The sequence below is a fragment of the Pogoniulus pusillus genome, chromosome 23 (assembly GCF_015220805.1).
Source record: "Pogoniulus pusillus isolate bPogPus1 chromosome 23, bPogPus1.pri, whole genome shotgun sequence".
In the NCBI taxonomy this organism is placed as follows: domain Eukaryota; kingdom Metazoa; phylum Chordata; class Aves; order Piciformes; family Lybiidae; genus Pogoniulus; species Pogoniulus pusillus.
The window spans coordinates 5092156-5118011 of record NC_087286.1 but is presented as its reverse complement, the minus strand read 5'-3'; the positions used below and the strand labels follow the sequence as shown (position 1 = coordinate 5118011).

The 25856-nt window shown below is 49.4% G+C and overlaps 1 protein-coding gene across 1 annotated transcript in view; it reads left to right on the top strand.

Moving 5' to 3' along the window:
* OBSCN (obscurin, cytoskeletal calmodulin and titin-interacting RhoGEF) overlaps positions 1 to 25856 on the top strand; it is a 249742-nt gene that overhangs the window by 38270 nt on the left and 185616 nt on the right. Inside the window, exons 11-22 of the mRNA XM_064162395.1 lie at positions 190 to 465; positions 4593 to 4868; positions 5327 to 5602; positions 6824 to 7099; positions 7558 to 7833; positions 9789 to 10064; positions 10988 to 11263; positions 13280 to 13555; positions 15234 to 15500; positions 17555 to 17824; positions 18063 to 18326; positions 24539 to 24805. Coding sequence (XP_064018465.1) covers positions 190 to 465; positions 4593 to 4868; positions 5327 to 5602; positions 6824 to 7099; positions 7558 to 7833; positions 9789 to 10064; positions 10988 to 11263; positions 13280 to 13555; positions 15234 to 15500; positions 17555 to 17824; positions 18063 to 18326; positions 24539 to 24805 — 3276 coding nt within the window. The remainder of the gene's footprint in view (positions 1 to 189; positions 466 to 4592; positions 4869 to 5326; positions 5603 to 6823; positions 7100 to 7557; positions 7834 to 9788; positions 10065 to 10987; positions 11264 to 13279; positions 13556 to 15233; positions 15501 to 17554; positions 17825 to 18062; positions 18327 to 24538; positions 24806 to 25856) is intronic.

Genomic DNA, 25856 nt, shown 5'->3' with positions numbered 1-25856 from the left:
CATTTTGCTCAGAAGTTGCTGATGTGTTCTCCTCAGGCTGTGCAGAGGATCATGTCCTGTCTGAGTGCATCTGTGCTGTGAGTGGGACCATTCCAAAGTGCCAGGGCTGTGCAGGTTGTCATAGTTTTCATTTGGGTTTGGGAATCTTGTACAGTGCCTGGGTTTTGAATTGCTTCTCTCACTCTCCAGAAGCAGAAGATGCATTTACCAACAAGGACAAAGTGAAGAAAGAGGTGAAAGCTGCACTGTCAGAAAACCCCACCCTGAGCTGTGAGGTGGCCCAGGAGAAGACCGAGGTGAAATGGTACAAGGAAGGGAAGCTGATCACTGGCAGCAAGAAGTTCAAGGTGGAGTCAGAGGGCAAATGTCGTCGGCTGGTGGTGGGTCAGCTGGAGAAGAAAGATGCTGGGGAGTACACCTGTGAGGCTGCTGGCCAGAAGCTGACCTTCAAGATTGTTATCACAGGTGGGAGAGGCATTTTGGTTGGTGTTTCGTTGCCCTTTCTTCATTTCTGATTGTTTTCTCCTGCTTTCTCTGCAAAAATATTTCAAATGCTGTTAAAGTACCTTCTGATGTGGGTCAGAGCCATCACTTCAGTCAGATTGTGTCAGACAGATGTGGAGGTTGTGTGTAGGCATCCTGATATCAGGTCCTTAACTAACTCCCTGTTATCTTCTTGAGTCCAGATAGTGAATTAGGAGTCTTCATTAGCAAGCACGTTGATAAAGGGCCTCTTCCAATCTGATTGTCACTATTGATGTGTTCCTGCTCTTGTTACTGATGTTCCTGCTGTGTTATTGATATTCTTCCATGAAAGTCTCTGTGTTCCTGCCTCTTTGTTTCATCTTTTCCTTACACAGTGTCCTCCTTCCCTCCCAAACTTCAACTGTTCTGTAGTTTGGCTGTGCAGACACACAGAGGTGAAGTTTGCTTCAACTGTTCTGTAGTTTGGCTGTGCAGACACACAGAGGTGATGCAGATCTGTGCAACTTGAATTATGGTCTGTATTTAACAACCTTTCATCCACCTCCTCCTCTAGCACTTCTTTCATGTGCTGTTGGATACCTAGTTGTGATCTGTGAAGCTGGTGGGCATGTAGTGTATTAGCAGGAGTGTGTCCAGTAGATCAAGGGAGGTTCTCCTGCCCCTCTGCTCTGCCCTGCTGAGACCTCATCTTGAGTACTGCCTTCAGTTTTGGGCTCCCCAGTTGAAGAAGGACAGGGATCTGCTGGAGAGGGTCCAGCAGAGGGCTATGAGGATGATGAGGGGACTGGAGGGGCATGGCTGATGAAGAGAGGCTGAGGGACCTGGGGCTGCTTAGTCTGGAGAAGAGAAGACTGAGAAGAGATTTAATATATGTTTATAAACATTTATTAAATGCTTATACTTGCTGCCTGGGATAGGACAAGGAGCAATGGGTGTAAGCTGCAGCACAGGAGGTTCCAGCTCAACACAAAGGGGAACTTCTTTCCTGTAAGGGTCCCAGAGCACTGGCACAGGCTGCCCAGAGAGGTTGTGGAGTCTCCTTCTCTGGAGACTTCCAAAACCTGTCTGGATGTGTTCCTCTGTCACCTGAACTAGATTGGATGGTCCTGCTCTGGCAGGGAGGTTGGACTCAATGATCTCCTTGGCTCCCTTCCAGTCCCTAACATCCTGTGAGCCTGTGACAAGAGGTGACAGCTTTAAAGATTTGGAGGAGATGTAAGGAAGAAGTTCTTTGTTCTGTAAGAGTGGTGAGACATTGGAACAGCTTGGCCAGAGAGGTTGTAAATGCTCCATCCCTGAAAGTGTTTGAGGCCAGGTTGGATGGGACTTTGGACAGTGGGATCTAGTGAAAGGTGTCCCTGCCCATGGGAGAGGGGTTGGAACTTGGCAATCTTTAAGGTCCCTTCCAACTCTAACCCTTTTATGATTCTATGCTCCCTCCACCTTTTTTGTGCAGCATGGAGCTGCTACCATAGGAGAAAGCTTTGCTGCTCCTCCTAGCACATATTGTAAGCCATCAGCTGCTGCATCCCATTCTGGATGAGGCACACAGGTTGTGAGCTGGGACACTGGCTCTGTTTCATGGATTGTGTAGCTCATGCCCTTGGCTCAGGGGACTGCCAGTTTCAGTGGGGGCTGGGTTACAGCTAGACCTGAGAGGCATCTGTCAGAGAACATACAACATGGACATGGCCAGAAAGGAGCATGAGTATGAAGCAAGTGCAGCTCAGCTGCTGAAACCAGCTCATGCCTTACTGCAGAGCAGGAGAATCTTAGAGCCATAGAATGGCATGAGTTGGAAGTGACTTCAAAAATCATTTAGTTACAACTCCCCTACCGTGGGCAGGGACACCTTCCACTAGACCAGGTTGCTCAAAGCCTCAGCCATCCTGGTCTCAAACACTTCCAGGCATGAGGCACAGCTTCTCTGGACAGCCAGTTCCAGTGTCTCACCACACTACTCTGAGTAGTCAGAAACCACAGAAATTTGGTGCTTTTTCACTGGAATTCCTCTGGCTGAGGACTATTCTTAGCTGTGTGCCTCAGAACCCAAAGGATTTTAGCTCTCCTTCAGTCCAGATGACTTCATGGCTGGACAGGGTAAGGTGACACCATTCCCCCTCTGGCACAAGTGGAGAGTCCTTGCCTAGCTACTGTTGCTGTATTTCTTGTGGGTACAGCTGTAACATGATGTGCAAGTCCAGCACTCACTGGAAAATGATCTGGTGTGAAAGTCAGGAGGGATTATGAGTACTCAGAGTGGTTGGCTCTTCTGCTGCAGAAATCCTTGTCTCACCAGGTTGTCCCAAGGCTCACTGGCTTTGTGGCTTCTTAATTTATCCTGTTACCATTGCACTCAGAAGGGTTTGCAGGGTTCCTGTACTCCAGGGCCCCACTGGTAGCACAAAACCTGTCCTGCTTAAGGGCAGTTTGAAGGTTAGATGCTAAGTGTTGAGTATTGGGGTGCAGCTATGGATTTTGGACTTGAACAGACGCAGGTGCTGCAGACTTTGGCATTGAGCTGGATGTGTAAGTTGAAGGATCTGCCCTTCCATCACTTGAAGAATGATGGTGCCAGTGAAATCCTTGTTTGAAATGGTCAAAGCTACATATCCTGTAAAGGGCTTTTTCTTCACTTCCAGTAGCACTTCACTACCCAGCTGCAGCTGGGGTTGGAAATGGTGTTTGAGTGCTTTAAGTTTCTGAGGCAAAAGACTGGGTAGTGTAAATCACTTTCTAAGCTGATTAAAAGGTTTAGTGACTTTTCCTATTGCTATAAAAATGGTTTTATTTCAAGGGGCAAGAATGCAGAGGATGAGTGACCCATCTGGGATACTCTTTCTCTGCCAGCTGGTCCTTTCAGGCACAGCCCCCATGTACACGTTTGGTTTGCAGCTCACCTCTTTGGTGCACGTCTGTGGTTCCAGTTGCAGACAGAAGCTGAAATGTTCATGTTTTCACAACCTGCTTTGGCTGTGGACTGTGGTTTGTGTTGGAGCTCTTTTAGATACTAGAATGCTGCTTAGTCTGCAGAGGGCTGATACTTGCCTCTGGGGAGTTCTGCATCATAGAATCAACCAGGTTGGAAGAGACCTCCAAGATCATCCAGTCCAACCCATCACCCAGTCCTATCCAGTCAACTAGACCATGGCTCTGAGTGCCTCATCCAGTTTCTTCTTGAACACTCCCAGGGACAGCAACTCAACCACCTCCCTGGGCAGCCCAGGCCATGCCTGCTGCCTTGTTAATAACACCTTCATGACAATGACACCTTCTTACACCCTTTCTACACCCAATGCAAACAGAGGAGCTCAAATTTAGAGTCTATAAGATGGTTTGCTGCTTCATCTTGCACCCTGCAGAGCACTTCTCCCTCCATGGATTGTGCAATACTAATGGCCAGCCTGTGATGTGGCTCCAGGGATTACAAAGAGTGCTGTGGTCACCAGTGTAGGAAGGTGACCCGAAGTCACCCTCCCAGGCAGCTCCTGCCACTCAGAGCACAGACATGACAGAGATGGTATGCAGAGAGAAAAGTCTTTAAGGAGGGGAAGAGTTGGCTGTAGGAGGCTGCAGAGAATGACTGGGGGTGGAGGGGAAGTAAGGCAGTAACACAGGTTATGGAGGGTATTCATCATGACTGCCAGGAGAAGCCAAGACCCTTCTAGGTTGGGTAACCTGAATGTCTGAAGCTTGCTGCATAAATTACTTTCCATTCTGGTGAGAGGTGTCCCAGCCTATGGCAGAGGGTTGGAACTGGATGATCCTTGAGGTCCCTTCCAAACCTCTCTGAACCATTCTATGATTCTTGCACCACAACTGAAGGGGAGAGGCAGCCTCACAGAATTGCTAATCCAATGTTTATCTACATGGAATTCAGCCTTCAAACACATTAAGAGAGGCAGGAGGGGATTTTTTACAAGAGATCATACTTGCCTGGGTTGCTTTTTGAGGGTGCAATGTTCTGTGCAGTATAAGGAACTCCAAAGCAATGCTACTTGCAAGAGCCAATCCTGTGGAACATCTACACAGCACACAGGTGGGATCTTCTGCTTGCAAGCTATTGATATCCTGTGTGTTTTTCCCTCAATGTTTCCCTATTTTAGAGGCAGAAGATGCATTTATCAACAAGGAGCAGGTGCAGAAAGAGGTGAAAGCTGCACTGTCAGAAAACACCACCCTGAGCTGCGAGGTGGCCCAGGAGAAGACTGAGGTGAAATGGTACAAGGAAGGGAAGCTGATCACTGGCAGCAAGAAGTTCAAGGTGGAGTCAGAGGGCAAATGTCGTCAGCTGGTGGTGGCCCAGTTGGAGAAGAAGGATGCTGGGGAGTACACCTGTGAGGCTGCTGGCCAGAAGCTGACCTTCAGAATTGATGTCACAGGTGAGAGAAGACTCTTTGGCCCCAGACTCTTGTGTCTGGAATATCTAGGGGAATTAATATTGTCATCTTTGATGCAAAGTAGTACAAGGTAGTGAGATCCATCTTTGAAAAGCTTTGGTACCTACCCATCTCTGTAGGAGTAGGCCCATGGAGAGGACAGTACTTGATTGCACATCTCCATCCCCACCTGTTGGTGCAAGCAGAATGTCTCTGCGAGGCAGCTGATCCTTAGTGAGTTTCAGAGCAGGGTTGCAGTGGAGAGCAGTAGGTGTCTGCCCAAGGTCTGCACTCAACAAGACACAAAAACTCAGTGCAGAGCAGTTGGAATGTTCTGCCACTAGCTTTAGATGTTTAGTGTCAAGTCAGAGGCTTGGTTTCCAGTCTTCTTTGTAAAGCAGGTTAATGGGATTGTGCAGCATCACATCCTGGAGACACTCTGAATTCTTCTCTCTTTTCAGAGCCAGAAGTTGTCTTTACAAACAAGGAGCAGGTGCAGAAAGAGGTGAAAGCTGCACTGTCAGAAAACACCACCCTGAGCTGCGAGGTGGCCCAGGAGAAGACTGAGGTGAAATGGTACAAGGAAGGGAAGCTGATCACTGGCAGCAAGAAGTTCAAGGTGGAGTCAGAGGGCAAATATCGTCGGCTGGTGGTGGGTCAGCTGGAGAAGAAGGATGCTGGGGAGTACACCTGTGAGGCTGCTGGCCAGAAGCTGACCTTCAAGATTGTTGTCACAGGTGGGAGACATATTTTGGTTCTCATCATGTAAAGGTCTGTGAGCTCTTGCTGCAGAGCAAAATGAATCAGTCTCCAGGCTTCAGGGTCTGTGTAAGCCAGAGCTTCCCTGAGTAATGGGGGAGATGCAAAAGCCAGCTTGTGTGCATCCACTGCCACACAGGTGCCTATTGCCTCATCTGTGAGATGAATCCCACTCAGCTGTCCTTGTCTTCAGAGTAAAGGAGAATCAAACAAGCTTAGGTATGTGTGCTAGTTTGAAGCAGGCTAGAATGTTGTGGTGAGAAGGACTAGATCATAGGATGTGGAAAGAAAACAATGGTGATGTCTGCTTCACTCATAGGCTTGCTGAGGTGTATGAAAACATAAGTCAAAACACAGATAACACACTCGCCTCACTCTCACTCGGGCTGCTGGCTGAGCTGCATCTCTCTAACCTCACCCATCCATTTTGGACTAACCCACTTTGCTTTCTGACCCCCTGGCCAAACCTCTATTCTCCCTTGGGACTGGGGTAAGGTTGAGAGGGGCAGGGAGAAGGTGAAGGGGGGTTGGGAGCCCCTCCTGGGGACTCAGGTTTCTGGGAGGGCTGCTGTGTTTCTGTATTACCTTTTACCTTGTCTGTTTCTGCCTATAACTGTATCTACTGTAACTATCTGCTTGTCTATTGTGCCAGCTGTAAATATAGGCTTCATTCATATTTCCAGAGCAGGCTGAGTCTAGTCTGGGTGATTTCCAAAGTGTGTGTGTGGGGGGGAACACCCAAACCATCACATCTTTTAAAGTATGTTATTGTGATTGATAGTGATAAAGGTAGAGTCATCTCCCAGAGATGTAGGAAAATACCTCTGGAATCATGCTAAAGGAGGGCCTAGATTAGCCAAGACTCAGTCTGGAGGCCCAGTGGTGGCTGAGGTGGAGCTCTTATACATGCATTGCATTAAGGGGCAAAAAGTCAGATTCCTTGTGAAACCCTGGGGCTGAGAAAAACCTCAGTTCTGGGGCACTGCTGCTTCGTTTTGCTCAGAAAGGGCTGATGCCTTGTCCTCGAGCAGTACAGAAGCTCATGCCCTTTGGTGTGTGCTGTTGAGCTCTGAGTGTGACCACTCCAAAACGGTGACAGCTGTGGGCACGTCTCCTAAGGCAGGATTTTGCAGCTGGTTGTACACGTTTGACAAAGTCAACATCCTTCTGATTTTCAACTTGTTTCTCCTGCCCTCCAGAAGCTGAAGATGCATTTATCAACAAGGAGAAGGTGCAGAAAGAGGTGAAAGCTGCACTGTCAGAAAACACCACCCTGAGCTGCGAGGTGGCCCAGGAGAAGACAGAGGTGAAATGGTACAAGGAAGGGAAGCTGATCACTGGCAGCAAGAAGTTCAAGGTGGAGTCAGAGGGCAAATGTCGTCGGCTGGTGGTGGCCCAGTTGGAGAAGAAGGATGCTGGGGAGTACACCTGTGAGGCTGCTGGCCAGAAGCTGACCTTCAGAATTGATGTCACAGGTGAGAGAAGATTCTTTGGCCCCAGACTCCTGTGTCTGGAATATCTAGGGGAATTAATATTGTCATCTTTGATGCAAAGTAGTACAAGGTAGTGAGATCCATCTTTGAAAAGCTTTGGTACCTACCCATCTCTGTAGGAGTAGGCCCATGGAGAGGACAGTACTTGATTGCACATCTCCATCCCCACCTGTTGGTGCAAGCAGAATGTCTCTGCGAGGCAGCTGATCCTTAGTGAGTTTCAGAGCAGGGTTGCAGTGGAGAGCAGTAGGTGTCTGCCCAAGGTCTGCACTCAACAAGACACAAAAACTCAGTGCAGAGCAGCTGGAATGTTCTGCCACTAGCTTTAGATGTTTAGTGTCAAGTCAGAGGCTTGGTTTCCAGTCTTCTTTGTAAAGCAGGTTAATGGGATTGTGCAGCATCACATCCTGGAGACACTCTGAATTCTTCTCTCTTTTCAGAGCCAGAAGTTGTCTTTACAAACAAGGAGCAGGTGCAGAAAGAGGTGAAAGCTGCACTGTCAGAAAACACCACCCTGAGCTGCGAGGTGGCCCAGGAGAAGACTGAGGTGAAATGGTACAAGGAAGGGAAGCTGATCACTGGCAGCAAGAAGTTCAAGGTGGAGTCAGAGGGCAAATGTCGTCGGCTGGTGGTGGGTCAGTTGGAGAAGAAGGATGCTGGGGAGTACACCTGTGAGGCTGCTGGCCAGAAGCTGACCTTCAAGATTGTTGTCACAGGTGGGAGACATATTTTGGTTCTCATTATGTAAAGGTCTGTGAGCTCTTGCTGCAGAGCAAAATGAATCAGTCTCTAGGCTTCAGGGTCTGTGTAAGCCAGAGCTTCCCTGAGTAATGGGGGAGATGCAAAAGCCAGCTTGTGTGCATCCACTGCCACACAGGTGCCTATCGCCTCATCTGTGCGATGAATCCCACTCAGCTGTCCTTCTTGTCTTCAGAGTAAAGGAGAATCAGACATGCTTAGGTATGTGTGCTAGTTAGAAGCAGGCTAGAATGTTGTGGTGAGAAGGACTAGATCATAGGATGTGGAAAGAAAACAATGGTGATGTCTACTTCACTCATAGGCTTGCTGAGGTGTATGAAAACATAAGTCAAAACACAGATAACACACTCGCCTCACTCTCACTCGGGCTGCTGGCTGAGCTGCATCTCTCTAACCTCACCCATCCATTTTGGACTAACCCACTTTGCTTTCTGACCCCCTGGCCAAACCTCTATTCTCCCTTGGGACTGGGGTAAGGTTGAGAGGGGCAGGGAGAAGGTGAAGGGGGGTTGGGAGCCCCTCCTGGGGACTCAGGTTTCTGGGAGGGCTGCTGTGTTTCTGTATTACCTTTTACCTTGTCTGTTTCTGCCTATAACTGTATCTACTGTAACTATCTGCTTGTCTATTGTGCCAGCTGTAAATATAAGCTTCATTCATATTTCCAGAGCAGGCTGAGTCTAGTCTGGGTGATTTCCAAAGTGTGTGGGGGTGGGGAACACCCAAACCATCACATCTTTTAAAGTATGTTATTGTGATTGATAGTGATAAAGGTAGAGTCATCTCCCAGAGATGTAGGAAAATACCTCTGGAATCATGCTAAAGGAGGGCCTAGATTAGCCAAGACTCAGTCTGGAGGCCCAGTGGTGGCTGAGGTGGAGCTCTTATACATGCATTGCATTAAGGGACAAAAAGTCATTCCTTGTGAAACCCTGGGGCTGAGAAAAACCTCAGTTCTGGGGCACTGCTGCTTCGTTTTGCTCAGAAAGGGCTGATGCCTTGTCCTCGAGCAGTACAGAAGCTCATGCCCTTTGGTGTGTGCTGTTGAGCTCTGAGTGTGACCACTCCAAAACGGTGACAGCTGTGGGCACGTCTCCTAAGGCAGGATTTTGCAGCTGGTTGTACACGTTTGACAAAGTCAACATCCTTCTGATTTTCAACTTGTTTCTCCTGCCCTCCAGAAGCTGAAGATGCATTTATCAACAAGGAGAAGGTGCAGAAAGAGGTGAAAGCTGCACTGTCAGAAAACCCCACCCTGAGCTGCGAGGTGGCCCAGGAGAAGACAGAGGTGAAATGGTACAAGGAAGGGAAGCTGATCACTGGCAGCAAGAAGTTCAAGGTGGAGTCAGAGGGCAAATGTCGTCGGCTGGTGGTGGCCCAGTTGGAGAAGAAAGATGCTGGGGAGTACACCTGTGAGGCTGCTGGCCAGAAGCTGACCTTCAGAATTGATGTCACAGGTGAGAGAAGATTCTTTGGCCCCAGACTCCTGTGTCTGGAATATCTAGGGGAATTAATATTGTCATCTTTGATGCAAAGTAGTACAAGGTAGTGAGATCCATCTTTGAAAAGCTTTGGTACCTACCCATCTCTGTAGGAGTAGGCCCATGGAGAGGACAGTACTTGATTGCACATCTCCATCCCCACCTGTTGGTGCAAGCAGAATGTCTCTGCGAGGCAGCTGATCCTTAGTGAGTTTCAGAGCAGGGTTGCAGTGGAGAGCAGTAGGTGTCTGCCCAAGGTCTGCACTCAACAAGACACAAAAACTCAGTGCAGAGCAGTTGGAATGTTCTGCCACTAGCTTTAGATGTTTAGTGTCAAGTCAGAGGCTTGGTTTCCAGTCTTCTTTGTAAAGCAGGTTAATGGGATTGTGCAGCATCACATCCTGGAGACACTCTGAATTCTTCTCTCTTTTCAGAGCCAGAAGTTGTCTTTACAAACAAGGAGCAGGTGCAGAAAGAGGTGAAAGCTGCACTGTCAGAAAACACCACCCTGAGCTGCGAGGTGGCCCAGGAGAAGACAGAGGTGAAATGGTACAAGGAAGGGAAGCTGATCACTGGCAGCAAGAAGTTCAAGGTGGAGTCAGAGGGCAAATGTCGTCGGCTGGTGGTGGCCCAGTTGGAGAAGAAAGATGCTGGGGAGTACACCTGTGAGGCTGCTGGCCAGAAGCTGACCTTCAAGATTGATGTCACAGGTAAGACATAGCTGGTCTGAATTACAGGAGAGGATAATGATGGTAATAGCTGTTACACAATGGCCCAGTTGCAATAGTCTGTAGCATTCAGCTTATCTTCTGTGCCTCCTTGCCTGGACTTGTAGATATGAGAATGTTTGTTCCTAGCATGGCACCGAGGCCTATCTCATTCTGTTTGAATTAAATAGGGTTTTTGCATGATGATTTGCAGCCATAAAATCTTAGAATCAACCAGGCTGGAAGAGATCTCCAAGCTTATCCAGGCCAACCTATCACCCAGCCCTGTCCAATCAACCAGACCATTGCACTAAGTGCTTCAACACCTCCAGGGACGGTGACTCCACCACCTCCCTGGGCAGCCCATTCCAATGCCAATCACTCTCTCTGCCAACAACTTCCTCCTCACATCCAGCCTATACTTTCCCCAGCACAACTTGAGACTGTGTCCCCTTGTTCTGTTGCTGCTTGTCTGGCAGAAGAGCCCAACCCCACCTGGCTACAGCCTCCCTTCAGGTAGCCATAGACAGCAATGAGGTCTGCCCTGAGCCTCCTCTTCTGCAGGCTGCACACCCCCAGCTCCCTCAGCCTCTCCTCACAGGGCTGTGCTCCAGGCCCCTCACCAGCTTTGTTGCCCTTCTCTGGACATGTTCCATCAACTCAACATCTCTCTTGAATGGAGTAGCCCAGAACTGGACACAAGACTCAAGGTGTGGCCTGACCATAGGATTATTGTCGAGGACTCTCTTGGTCTTCCCCACTCCTAGATTCTTGCTCCCCAGTTTGGACCCACAGAAGGGTGGATACTGCCTAGTGAAGGCAGTCTGTTTTGGCAAATGCCAACCCAAATGCCTGCACACAGAAATCTCTGAAGCCTGATTCCAGTTAGTCCCTCAACCAATATTTTCTTCCTTGTCTTCATTCAGAGCCCAAACCTGCATTTATTAACGAGGAGAAGGTCCAGAAGGAGGTGAAAGCTGTCCTGATGGAAAGTGCCACCCTCAGCTGTGAGGTTGCAGAGGATACCACCGAAGTGAAGTGGTACAAGGATGGCAAACTGCTGGTGTCCTCCAGAAAGTTCAAAATAGAAACTGTGGGCAAAACTCGGCGCCTCGTCGTGGAGCAGCTGGAGAAGAGAGATGCTGGAGAATACACCTGTGAGGCTGCAGGCCAGAAGCTGACCTTCAAGTTGGAACCAACTGGTGAGTTCTCACCTAAGCATCTCTCTGTGGCTTGGGGGAAAAGTGGAGATTCCCTACCCAGTGGCCATGGACCAACCACCATTTTCCCTGGAGCAATATTGGTGAAGCAGATCAACCAGATCAGTCATTTGCCTTTTGTAATTTAGCAGTTTGGAGGTGGGAATTTGGGCTGAAGGCCTTATTTTTTTTTTGGCTGTGGAAATGGTTTGGGTTGGTGTTTTTCCTTAGTGTCTTAGCCTGCAGAAGAGGAGGCTCACAGCAGACCTCGTTGGTGTCTACAATTATCTGAAGGGAGGTTGTAGCCAGGTGGGGGTTGGTCAGTTCTGCCAGACAACCAGCAATAGAACAAGGGGACACAGTCTTAAGTTGTGCAGGAGGAGGTCTAGGCTGGATATTAGGAAGAAGTTGTTGTCAGAGAGAGTGATTGACATTGGAATGGGCTGCCCAGGGAGGTGGTGGAGTCACCATCCCTGAAGGTGTTGAAGCAAAGACTGGATGAGACACTTAGTGCCATGGTCTGGTTGACTGGATAGGGCTGAGTGCTAGGTTGGACTGGATGAGCTTGGAGGTCTCTTCCAACCTGCTTGATTCTATGGTTCTTTACACACCCTGTAACTCAACCTTTTTAATTTGTGGGAAGCTGAAATAGAAATGGGAAGTTTTCAAGTGCAGAAACAGAATCTTTGAATTATTTTGGCTGGAAAATCCCTCTAAGGTCATTGAGTCCAACCATTGACCTAACACCACCACGGCCATTAAACCCAAGCTGCTGTGTCTGCACATTTCTTGAACACTTCCATGGATTGTGACTCCACCACCTCTCTGGGCAGCCTGTTCCAATGCCTGACTGAGAGTGAGAAAGTGACTAAGAAAAGCTGTTCTGCTGCTCTGTGTGCCCCAAACCCACCCACTTATATGACAAAGCATGCACAAAATAGAGAAGTAGCCAAGAGGAAGGGAATAGAGGCTGTGTCCTCTTGTTCTGGTGCTGGCCACCTGAGAGAAGAGAGCAACCTCCTCCTGGCCACAACCTCCCCTCAGGTAGTTGTAGACAGCAATGAGGTCACCCCTGAGCCTTTGCTCCATTCCCCTCAGTCCTGTCATTCCCTGACAGCCTCAGAAGTCCCTCCCCAGCTTTTTTGTAGGCCCCCTTCAGATCCTGGAGGGCCACAAGAAGGTCACCTCACAGACTCCTCTTCTCAAGCCTGCACAGCCCCAACTCTTTCAGTCTGTGCTCACAGCAGAGCTGCTGCAGCCCTCTGAGCATCCTCCTGGGCCTTCTCTGGACACACTCCAGCATCTCCACATCCTTCTTGTAATGGGGGCTCCAGAGCTGGATGCAGTACTCCAGGTGGGGTCTCAGCAGAGCACAGTAGAGGGGGAGAATCACCTCCCTCCATCTGCTGGCCACATTTCTGCTGCTGCAGCCCAGGCTCTGCTTGGCTTTCTGGGCTGCAAGTGCACACTGCTTGCTCCTGTTGAGTTTCTCATCCAGCAGCACCCCCATGTCCCTGTCTTCGGGGCTGCTTTCCAGCCACTCACTGCCCAGCCTGGATTTGTGCTTGGCATTGCCTCAACTCAGATGCAGGATCTTGCACTTGGTCTTGTTGAACCTCATGAGCAAGCAGAAAAGCACACAGGCCATAAATTGAGGTTTATGATATTAATGTTTCCTCTTAATTAGATTTAAAGCCCTAAAAATGAGAGAGGAAATAATTATCCAGGTCATTTGCCTCTTATGAAACCAGCTTTTTGTGGGCAGCAGACAAAATGGATATTTGCATTTCTTTTCCTTTGCCTCTTGCCCAAGCAGAAGCTCTGGGTTGCCTGACAGGGCATTTTCTTTCCTCCCACTCAGCAAAAGATTTACACCAGCCATGGAATATTGAACCACATTCCCTGGGTTATTAGAGACTATGGATGTGTTGCTGTGAGTCATAGAGAGTAAGAGAAAACTGCTGTGTTAAGGATTTGAGATTGAAATAGTTTGTTTTTTCCCTTTAATGTCTGTCCTAGAACCAGAGGCTAAATTTGAGAAGAAAGTTGTCCAGACAGAGCCTCTTGTTGTTGAAGAACATGAGAGCATCACTCTGCTGACCTCAGTAACACCTGAAACTGCTGCAGTAAAGTGGCTCAAGGATGGAACAGAAATCAAGGCGAGCAAGAAATATGTGATTAAGAGTGAAGGGGCAACCAGGACCCTCACAGTCAACCTGGCTGAGAGCACAGACACTGCTGTCTACACCTGCCAGACAAGGAATGACAAGCAGGAATTCAAAGTACAGGTGAAAGGTGAGCAGTGCACATCATGTCCTGAAGCCAACACCTATTCTGTCATGGCAGGATGGAAGTCAGGTCTCTAAAACCCTTCCAACCTCAAAGCTTGAACTGGTAGTCCAGCTGCTGTGGCTGCCTCACCACAGGCCAGCAAAGTTCCACTGCTTCCAAATGCCCAACTGGAGTCTTGTTGGCTGCTTGAGGGAAGGCAGAATTCTGTGCTGGGTCCTTCCCCTGGTGTCTGCTCCCCAGTCTCAGCACACTATTTCTGTCTCCTGCTACCCTCAGTGACTGGGGCATAGCAGAGCCTTAGCTTTTTCCTGCTCTGCTCACTGACATGATAAAACTGATCACAGGCTCACAGGATGTCAGGGGTTGGAAGGGACCCAAGGAGATCATCAAGTCCAACCCCCCTGCCAGAGCAGGACCACACAATCTAACACAGATCACAGAGGAACACATCCAGACAGACCTTGAAAGTCTCCAGAGAAGGAGACTCCACAACCTCTCTGGGCAGCCTGTGCCAGGGCTCTGTGATCCTCACAGTAAAGAAGTTCCCCCTTGTGTTGAGGTGGAACCTCCTGTGCTGCAATTTACACCCATTGCTCCTTGTCCTATCCCAGGGAGCAGTGAGCAGAGCCTGTCCCCCACTCCTGGCACCCTTCAGATATTTATAAACATTTATCAAATCCCCTCTCAGTCTTCTCTTCTCCAGACTAAGCAGCCCCAAGTCCCTCAGCCTCTCCTCATAACCATGCCCTCCTGTCCCCTCATCATCCTCATAGCTCTCTCTGATGAGGAGCTGGAACAGAATTCTCAGAGAGGCTGTGGATGACTCCTTGCTGGAAGTGTTCAAGGCCAGATTGGATGGGGTTTTGAGCAACCTGGTCTAGTGGAAGGTGCCCCTGCCCATAACAGGGAGAATGGAACTAGATGATCTTTCAGATCCTTTCCAACCCAAACCACACTATGATTCTGTGCAGAAGGATGTTATATGAGGAGTAGATTTATGAGATGGTCACAGAGGGAAACATGACCTCAATTGTGTTCTTCTCTGAAGGCTGAGGCCACAGGTGGGCAGGAAGGATGAAGTGTAGCTGGTCCACAGATGAGAGGAGTAATGTCCCAGAGCAAAGGGCTGCCCCTTTCTCTTCTAACACACTGGAGCCATTTGGAGCTGAGACACACTTGCTCAGCTCCTTTTGGAGTCATTGCAGAGGAGTGGTTGCTAAATAGGTCAGGATGGTTCCAACCTATTGTGATGCCTTCTTTATCAGGAGAGAAATCACACTCTGGGTTTCTCTGGCTCCATCAGCTCAATGTGCAGTAACAGAAGAGACAGAAGTAGCTGAAGCTTGTGCTTCATATGGATTATTTTTACACTTGGGCAAATCAGGCTTTGATGTGAAAGCACTCCATGGCCCGATTGGATAAAAGATTGGGAAGAAAGGAAGCCAACACCCAGCCATGTTTTATGGCACTGATCTTCCTGTACAGAACGAATCTGATATTAAAGAAACAAACCCAACAAACAAGCATTTCAAAGGAGATCTCCTTAACTGTCCACCTTTGTGGTTTGTTTCTGCCTACCTTGATCCTCAAAGGTGTTCTGGGCTTATTCATTTGTTAAAGGTGTCCAGAGCCAGCAGGTTTCTTACCTTTTCTTTCTCCTTTTTCTTTTGCTGCATCTCAGAAATCCCAGTGAAGTTTGCCAGAGCACTGGAGGCTGTTAATGCTGAGATTGGAGGCAGCATCTCTCTGACCTGCGAGGTGAGCCACGCCAAGGGGAAGGTGGTGTGGCGCAGGAACGGCGTGGAGATCCGAGCCGGCAAACGCTTCCAGATCCACCAGGAGGGCGTCAGGCGAACCCTGACCATAACAGGGATCCGGGCCGAGGATGAGGGAGAGTACTCCTGCGAGTCCAGAGACGACAAGAGCAGCGTTACCGTCGCCCCCAAACGTACGGCTCTGATGCTGGCAGTGTGGAGGGATCCCTGGGTTTGTCCTCAGCGCATGCAACTCTGCAAAGCGGAGTTCGGTTGTGTGTGTGTTCTGCCTCCTGTGTGGACAGCCAAGTACCGCACTCCAGTTCTCCTCTAGGTGTGAGCAAAGTGCCACACTCCAGTTCTCCTCTAGGTGTGAGCAAAGTGCCACACTCCACTTTTTCTCTAGGTGTGAGCAAAGTGCCACACTCCAGTTCTCCTCTAGGTGTGAGCAAAGTGCCACACTCCACTTTTTCTCTAGGTGTGAGCAAAGTGCCACACTCCACTTCTTCCCTCAGTGTGAGCAAAGTGCCACACTCCACTTCTTCCCTCAGTGTGAGCAAAGTGCCACACTCCACTTTTCCTCCAGGTGTGAGCAAAGTGCCACACTCCACTTTTCCTCCAGGTGTGAGCAAAGTGCCACACTCCACTTTTCCTCTAGGTGTGAGCAAAGTGCCACACTCCACTTCTTCTGTAGGTGTGAGCAAAGTGCCACACCCCACTTCTTCTCTAGGTGTGAGCAAAGTACCACACTCCACTTCTTCTGTAGGTGTGAGCAAAGTGCCACACCCCACTTCTTCTCTAGGTGTGAGCAAAGTACCACACTCCACTTCTTCTGTAGGTGTGAGCAAAGTGCCACTCTCCACTTCTTCTGTAGGTGTGAGCAAAGTGCCACTCTCCACTTCTTCTCTAGGTGTGAGCAAAGTGCCACTCTCCACTTCTCTAGTTGTGAGCAAAGTACCACACTCCACTTCTTCTCTAGGTGTGAGCAAAGTGCCACATTCCACTTCTTCCCTTAGTGTGAGCAAAGTACCACACTCCACTTCTCTTGTTGTGAGCAAAGTGCCATGCTCCACTTCTTTTCTCAGTGTGAGTGAAACCTCTGTGGAGAGCAGTATGGTTTTAGACCTGCTGAGCTCAGGTCGCTTAATGTGTAGGTGAAGTGATCTTCATAGAATTGTTCTGGTTGGAAAAGAGCTCTAAGATTTTTTTCTCCCTGTGGGGGTGACAGAACACTGGAACAGGCTGCCCAGGGGGGTTATGGAATCTCCCTTTCTGGAGATACTCAAAACCTGCCTAGATGTGTTCCTGTGTGTTCTGGCATAGGAGATCCTACTCTGGCAAAGGGGTTGGACTGGATGAGCTTTTGAGGTTAATTCCAGCCTCTGACATTCTGGCATTTTGTGCTTATCAAGTGTAACTCTTGGCTTAACACCACCACAGCCACTAAACAGTGTCCCAAAGTGCCACGTCCACAGGTTTCTTGACCACCTCCAGGGATGGTGACTCCACCACCTCCCTGGGAAGCCTGCTCCAATGCCTGACCACTCTTGCAGCAAAGAAATTTTTCCTAAAGCTCAACCTAGACCTCCCCTGGCACAGCTTGAGACTATTTCTTCTTATTCTATCACTTGATACTAGGAAAAAGAGACCAACTCCCACCTCAAATTACATTTGAGGATAGAATTAAGTATTCCAAGCGTAATATGGGGTTTCCTCTCACCTCATTTGTTTGTCTCTCTCTTCTGGCATCTTTATACACCAAAGTTAGACATGGGAAACATGAAGATTCATTCTAAGCAGGCCTACAGGAAAGCTGGGGAGGGACTCTACTTAAAAGAGTCTGTGGTGACAGGACAAAAGGCAGTGGTTTTAAGCTGGAGCAGGATAGATTTAGATTGGACATTAGGAAGATCTTTGCTGTGAGGGTGGTGTGACACCAGAATGGGTTGCCCAGAAAGGTTGTGGACACCTCATCCCTGGAAGTGTTGAAGAGCAGACTGGATGTGGCTCTGAGCATCCTGGTCTAGCAGGAGATGTCCCTGCCTGTGGCAGGGCGGTTGGGAATAGAAAATCTTTAAGGTCCCTTCCAACTCAGGTCTTTCTATGGTTCTGTGACTGTAGCAATCACTTACTGTAAGTAATAAAAATGGGCATTGTCAAATAAAATCCTCAAGGCCTTTGTCTGTTTGAGATATGGCATAAACATCCTCAAAGCCATGCTCCTAAATGGTTTGTTCTCATCCTTCAGCTCCCAGAGTGGTGAAATTCATTACGAGTCTCAACAGTGTGGTCTCTGAAGAAGGAAAGGAGGCTGTGTTCAAGTGCACTGTCTCCCCCAGTGATGCTGTGGTCACTTGGCTCAGGAATGGCATCAAGATTGAAGCCAGCAAGAAGTATGTGATCTCGCAGCAGGGCGCCAACCACAGCCTCACCATCGCTGATCTGACGTTGGAAGACGCAGCTGAAATCACTGCCAGTGCTGAGGGTGTAGAAAGCACAGCCAACCTCAGAGTCCGAGGTGAGAGGAGATAATGTCCCTTTGACAGGCTGCCATGTGCTGTGACCTTTGTTTGATGAGGCCTTTCCTATGATTAATTGTGTTAGAGCAGAGAAATTCTGCTTGCCTATCACTACCAAGAGATGCCCAGAATGCATCTGGACTGGAGAGATGTGGGCCCCCATTTAAATATTCTCTGAAAGCCTCTGTGTGTTCTGGGTGCTCTACGTTCTTACTAGTCTTTCTTCTCCTTTGGCAGAGGCCTCAATCTCCTTCAAGAAGAAGCTGGAGCCCAGAACAGTGGAAGAAAGAGACACGGTGACCCTGGAGGTAGAGCTGACCAAGCCTGCAGAGGTGAAGTGGATGAGGAACAGCATCGTGTTGAAGCCCAGTGAAAAAGTAGAGATCAAAGCTGAGGGAACAAAGCACACCTTGGTGGTCAAGGACATCTCCTTTGCAGACAGGGGCTTCTACTGCTGTGAGAGTCCTGATGACAAGACCCAGGCCAAGATCAACGTGGAAAGTAAGTTGAATGATGTCCATTTCTACACATACCCAGAACAGCCTTTGGAAGTGGATTCTGGTCTCTTCCGTTATCACAATGACCACTGCCACCAGCCAAATGACTGAGAGGGGTTGAAGGCAAAGACAGCAAACCCAGAATGGCTGTCTGGTTCCTGTTGCCTTCATCTCACTCCACCAACTTTCAGGCATGCAGTTAACCTCTAAGCTTCTTAGCTGGTTCTTCTCTCCTCTGAAGTCTCTCACTCTCTAGCATGCTCTGTTTATTCCTTTGTTTGGTTTTTGGTGGACCATTCCCTCTTTAGCCGTCCATTACCCTGGTGGTTTTCTGTCATCTACCACTTCCAGGACATCTTTTTACTCTGAGACACAGTTACTAAAACTACAAGACCAATCTTCTATCTGAGGATGCTGCCCTTCCAGGCAAGCTAATGGTATCTCAGCTGTAGCCCTGTCCTTCTGTCCTCTTTCCTATATCCTTTGGTCATACAGGAAGACAGGTTTTAAGCACTTAAAGCCTGCCTAATTTTGAGATAGATGAAGACAGGTTTTAAGCACTTAAAGCCTGCCTAACTTTGGGATAGATGAAGACTGGTTTTAAGCACTTAAAGCCTGCCTAATTTTGGGATAGATGAAGACTGGTTTTAAGCACTTAAAGCCTGTCTAATTTTGCTTGTAAAGCTCCTGCCATCAGCTGGTGCAGTGTAGGTATGGAAGACCTTGATAACAGACTTCAAGCACCTGAAAGGCTGTTATAAAGTGGAAGGGAACAATCTGTTATCCATGTGGCAATGATGACAGGAAACAACTGACTTCAACTGCAGTGAGAAAGATCCAGGTTGTAGAAAGCTTTTAGTGGCTGGATGACTGAATAGATTGTCTGGAGTGGTCTTGGGGTCTCCATCATGGGCGTGGAAAAGGGCTGGTGAAACATCTGCCTGGGGTGCTGCAAAGAGCTGAGTGTCCTAGAGCAGGAGTGAATGGACAGCTTTCTGACCAGCCCTTTAAGCACTGAAAGGCCACCAGAAGGTCTCCCTGGAGCCTTCTCTTCTCCGGGCTGAACAACCCCAACTCTCTCAGCTGGCTTTACAGCAAAGGGCTGCCAGCCTTCCCAGCATTGCTGCGCTCCCCTCTCCAACAGATCCTTGTCTCTGTTGTGCTGAGGACTCCAGAGCTGGCCCCAGCACTGTGGGTGGAGTTTCAGGAGAGTGGAGCAAAGGAGCAAAATCCCCTTTTCCTACCTGCTGGCCATGCTGCTTTTGATGGTCCTGATTTAGAGCTAGACTGAGATTTGCTGTCACATAGTTGGTCAGGCTGGGTCCACAGAAGATGAAGAATGGAGCATTTCCACGGATGCAATGTGCTGGAAGCAGGCAGTGCAGTACAGGCTGGTTTGTTGCTCCAGCCTTTCTCACATGTTGCACCCCAAGGGTTTTTTTTCCCAGTCTCTAGGTGATTTTTGTTTTCCTCCCAGACAAGATGTTTCAGCAGCTGAGTGCAGGTTCAGTTGTGCCTGCTTTTGGGTGCTCACTGTTGCTAGAGCCAAGTGGCAAACCCAAGAGTGATGGAGCAGTGACTGTATAGGAAGTAATTGAGTGGTCAGCTGTCAGCAGGGTTTTGTGTAGTGTGAGTCATGCAAGGGTGAGTTTCTGTCTGTCTTGTTTATAAACTTCCTTTTCTGATGGAGAGGACTTTTTGCCCAGCTGCATTCTCATCACTTACCCTTAGTGTCACTGTGAAAAATAGCTCCTCTCTTGATGAACTGAGATAGAGTCATGCAGTGATGGAAACTCAAGGGGATCTTAGAAGAACCATCATCAAAACTGGGGGACCAGCTCATTGTAGCAGGGGATTCTTTGTGTGTGTGGTCATCCAAGCCTTAGTTCTGAGCTGCAGCAAGAAAGGAGCCATATAGAATAATCTCACTGGGCTTGGACCTATTTTCCATCCAAGTCATGGAGCTGAGGCAGCACTGAGCTCTTGCCCTGCTTTACAGCAAATGCAAGACTTTAGAGGTAAAAGCCAATCACTGGAGCATGATTTTAGATATTTAAACATATGGCCTTTTGTCAGTAGAACATGTTAGAGCTTACCCTGAGGTCCACAGAAGTCCTTTAAATGGTCATAACCAGGGGAATGGAGCTGCTACCATTTGATGTTCAGCTTTACATTAAGAAGCCTGATTTTAGAGGACCCTTATTTTAAAAGCCATGGAACTGGGCTGATACTGTTTGGTCTGAAACTGTTTTCAGAGCAAGGCAAATAAGGAATAGTTATGTGAAAAGCTGTTGAGTTATTGCAGCTTAAAAATTGCTTCATCAAAGCATCTGTTCTCCTAAAAACACCTCAGCTCCTCAAACCAGTAACATACCTGACTGAATATCTGTTTTCAGTTGTGACCAGAGGAGGACTAAAGTGAAATGATTCTTCCTTTGATATATTTCTAAGATTTCAAGAGGGAAAAGTGTAATTAGGTCAAATAATTATAGCCAAATTTATACTGGGAAGATGAATTTGGAGTTTCAAAGCTCTGGAGTGTGACAGTTTGGGAGTTACCTGCCCCTTCACTCTTATGAAATCACCCAGACTAGACTCAGCCTGCTCGAAGTTGGTACAACCATAGAATCAGTCAGGGATGGAAGGGACCACAAGGATCAGCCAGTTCCAACCCCTCCTGCCATGGCCAGGGGCACCCTACCCTAGATCAGCCTGGCCATAGCCTCAGCCAGCCTGGCCTGAAACACCTCCAGGGATGAGGCCTCAACCACCTCCCTGGGCAACCCAGTCCAGCCTCTCACCACTCTCATGCTCAACAACTTCCTCCTCACAGCCAGGCTGACTCTCCCCACCTCCAGCTTTGCTCCATTCCCCCCAGTCCTGTCACTCCCTGACAGCCTAAAAAGTCCCTCCCCTGCTTTTTTGTAGGCCCCCTTCAGATCCTGGAAGGCCACAAGAAGGTCACCTCACAGCCTCCTCTTCTCCAGCCTGCACAGCCCCAACTCTTTCAGTCTGTGCTCACAGCAGAGCTGCTGCAGCCCTCTGAGCATCCTCCTGGCCCTTCTCTGGACATGCTCCAGCATCTCCACATCCTTCTTGTAATAGAGGCTCCAGAACTGGAGCTTTATATTCACAGCTTAGCACAGCACACAAGCAGATAGTTACAATATTTACAGCTATAGACAGAAATGTACAAGTTAAAAGTAACCCAGAAACACAACAGCCCTCCCAGAAACCAGAGTCCCCAGGAGGGGCTCCCAACCACCCTTCCACCTTCTTTCCACCCCTCTGCCTTATCCCAGAGTTTGCCTTACCTGCAAGATGATTTTGGAGGGTTGCAAGGAGGGTTAGAAAGCAGAAGGATAAGTTACACAGAAGCAGCCCAGGGTACCCACTGCAACAGAGACACACACACAGAGACAGTCTCCCACTCTCTTATCTATGTTTTGTGTTTTTGTTTTTTCTACATCTCAGCAATCCTATGAGTGCAGCAGACATCACCATTGTTTCCTTTTTGCAGCCCATAATCTAATTTTTCTCACTAAAATATTACGATTTGCCTCAAACTAGCACATGGACACAGAATATTATCTATTAAAATGAGTCCTGTGGAAGTTCTGCTGTTCCTCAGTTGTTGCAGCATCACGATAAGAGCTTTGAAAACGTGAACATGAGGCAGCAGTGTGCCCAGGTGGGCAGCTGAGCCAATGGCATCCTGGGCTGGCTCAGGAGCAGTGTGGGCAGCAGGACAAGGGAGGTTCTTCTGCCCCTGTGCTCAACACTGCTCAGGCCACACCTTGAGTGCTGTGTCCAGTTCTGGGCCCCTCAATTCAAGAGAGATGTTAAGTTGATGGAACATGTCCAGAGAAGGGCAACAAAGCTGGTGAGAGGCCTGGAGCACAGCCCTGTGAGGAGAGGCTGAGGGAGTTGGGGGTGTGCAGCCTGCAGCAGAGGAGGCTCAGGGCAGAGCTCATTGCTGCCTGCAACTCCCTGAAGGGAGGCTGTAGGCAGGTGGGGTTGGGCTCTTCTCCCAGGCAAGCAGCAATAGAACAAGGGGACACAGCCTCAGGTTGTGTCAGGAGAGGTCTAGGCTGGATGTGAGGAGGAAGTTGTTGTCAGAGAGAGTGATTGGCATTGGAATGGGCTGCCCAGGGAGGTGGTGGAGGCACTGTGGCTGGAGGTGTTGAAGCCAAGCCTGGCTGAGGCACTGTCATGGAAGGTAGTTTGGGAGGTTGTGGGGAAAACACCTGGAGTCTCACTTATGGATTTCAAGTGATTGATTGCTCAAACACGGAGATCCCCTCCCGAGCTAAATTCCCCACCTGAGTTCTGTTAGGATTGAAGCTGTAGAATAACAGTTCAGAAAAATAGCAGATAAAGGAGAGTCTGAGATTTCTTTAGAGTTCTTTTGAGTCTTTAAAGTCATTCAGTCTTTAGGTAAAGAGTTCTTTCTCCAATTTACTCACTGTTTGTAGTTCAGTTCAGCACAGTTCGAGGTTTGGGCGGTGTCCCTTTGTTCGTCAGGATCGGGCCCAAGCAGGTTTCAGGCCTCTGCGGGCCCCTCGTTGGGCAGGGCCGATCAGGAGCGAGAGGTCACCGGGGCAGGAGCGAGGCAGGCAGGCAGGCGAGCGAGTGAGCAGGTACCAGCAAGCAAGCTCAAGCTCAAGCAAGCTCCCAATCCAGGCCGGCACACCGTTTTTATACTGTTCAAAAGAGGTGTGACCCTCCAGTCCAGGCTACTTTACCTTATCCTTACAGATTGGCACAAAGTTATCATCAATCCATACAATTGGAGAATTTTACCAAAACCATTTCTAAGAGCACCCCAAGCTCGGCCCACACCAGGTGTGGAGCTGGCATGAGAACTGCCCTTCGCCCTAGCCAAAACAGTGGCCACTGTTTACCTTTTATCTAAACTAGGGAGAGACTTTGGGCCCCATCCTCTTTAACATCTTCATAGATGACCTGGATGAGGGCATGGAGTCAGTCATCAGCAAGTTTGCAGGTGACACAAAGCTGGGGGCAGATGTGGCTGGGTTGGAGGGCAGAAGGGCTCTGCAGCAGGACCTTGACTGCCTGGACAGATGGGCAGAGTCCAAGGGGATGGCTTCAATAGCTCCAAGTGCAGGGTGCTGCACTTTGGCCACAACAACCCCATGCAGAGATACAGGCTGGGGTCAGAGTGGCTGGAGAGCAGCCAGAGAGGGATCTGGGGGTGCTGATTGATACCCGCCTGAACATGAGCCAGCAGTGTGCCCAGGTGGCCAAGAGAGCCAGTGGCATCCTGGCCTGCATCAGGAATGGTGTGGCCAGCAGGAGCAGGGAGGTCATTCTGCCCCTGTACTCTGCACTGGTTAGACCACACCTTGAGTGCTGTGTTCAGTTCTGGGGCCCCCAGTTTAGGAGGGACATTGAGATGCTTGAGCATGTCCAGAGAAGGGCGACGAGGCTGGGGAGAGGCCTTGAGCACAGCCCTACGAGGAGAGGCTGAGGGAGCTGGGATTGGTTAGCCTGGAGAAGAGGAGGCTCAGGGGAGACCTTATTGCTGTCTACAGCTACCTGAGGGGAGGTTGTGGCCAGGAGGAGGTTGCTCTCTTGTCTCAGGTGGCCAGCACCAGAACGAGAGGACACAGCCTCAGGCTGCACCAGGGGAAATTTAGGCTGGAGGTGAGGAGAAAGTTCTTCACTGAGAGAGTCATTGGACACTGGAATGGGCTGCCCGGGGAGGTGGTGGAGTCGCCGTCCCTGGAGCTGTTCAAGGCAGGACTGGACGTGGCACTTGGTGCCATGGTCTGGCCTTGAGCTCTGTGGTAAAGGGTTGGACTTGATGATCTGTGAGGTCTCTTCCAACCCTGATGATACTGTGATACTGTGACTTTCTCATGGGACTGAAGGACTGTTTTGGTTTTACGATGCTCTTGGCATTAATGTGAGACACTACAACTTTCACAACAGGGAGGCCTGCTAAGGGCTTCTGCTGCTCTCCATGGCAGGCACTTAGTGCCATGGTCTGGTTGACTGGATAGGGCTGGGTGCTAGGTTGGACTGGATGAGCTTGGAGGTCTCTTCCAACCTGGTTGATTCTATGATTCAGGTGAAAGATGTCCAACGGTTGTCAGGCACCTGGATGAGGGAGAGGGAGATAATGTATTTTGGAAGTCCTCAGGCTATTTCACAGCTATTGGTGTGACATCCCCAACTTGTTGATTTTTCCAGTGAGGCAGATCAAGCTGGTGAAAGGTCTTCAGCCTCTCCAAGTCTCTGAGAAAGGCACTGTCACCTTTGAGGCGGAGGTGTCACACGAGGACGTGGAGGGGACGTGGCAGAGGGATGGCGTTCGGCTGAAGCCTTCGCCCACTGTCAGCATTGGCGTGCAGGGCAAGAAACACTCCCTGACCCTTTCTTCGGTGACTCTTGAAGATGCAGGACTCATCTCCTTCAAAGCAGATGGTGTTCACTCTTCAGGGAAGCTCACTGTGACAGGTAAGCAAAAACCAGCCTCTGGTTGGTGTGGGTTATGGTTGTCCCCTCCTTACTCAGAGACCAAGCTTTTAAGAGAGGAACATATTTGTCTTGTAACTGCACAGGCTATGGTGAGCACTGCACCATCATCAGCAAAGTGTCCTTCTGATGTCAGTAGGGCTATTGTAACACTGTTACACAAAACAGCAAGTTTGCAGATGGGGGCAGATGTGACTGAGTTGGAGGGCAGAAGGGCTCTGCAGCGGGACCTTGACCGCCTGGACAGATGGGCAGAGTCCAAGGGGATGGCATTCAATAGCTCCAAGTGCTGGTGCTGCACTTTGGCCACAACAACCCCATGCAGAGATACAGGCTGGGGTCAGAGTGGCTGAAGAGCAGCCAAACAGAGAGGGATCTGGGGGTGCTGATTGACACCCGCCTGAACATGAGCCAGCAGTGTGCCCAGGTGGCCAAGAGAGCCAGTGGCATCCTGGCCTGCATCAGGAATGGTGTGGTCAGCAGGAGCAGGGAGGTCATTCTGCCCCTGTACTCTGCACTGGTTAGACCTCACCTTGAGTCCTGTGTTCAGTTCTGGGCCCCCCAGTTTAGGAGGGACATTGAGATGCTTGAGTGTGTCCAGAGAAGGGCGACGAGGCTGGGGAGAGGCCTTGAGCACAGCCCTACGAGGAGAGGCTGAGGGAGCTGGGATTGGTTAGCCTGGAGAAGAGGAGGCTCAGGGGAGACCTCATTGCTGTCTACAACTACCTGAGGGGAGGTTGTGGCCAGGAGGAGGTTGCTCTCTTCTCTCAGGTGGCCAGCACCAGAACGAGGGGACACAGCCTCAGGCTGTGCCAGGGGAAATTTAGGCTGGAGGTGAGGAGAAAGTTCTTCCCTGAGAGAGTCATTGGACACTGGAATGGGCTGCCCGGGGAGGTGGTGGAGTCGCCGTCCCTGGAGCTGTTCAAGGCAGGATTGGACGTGGCACTTGGTGCCATGGTCTGGCCTTGAGCTCTGTGGTAAAGGGTTGGACTTGATGATCTATGAGGTCTCTTCCAACCCTGATAATACTGTG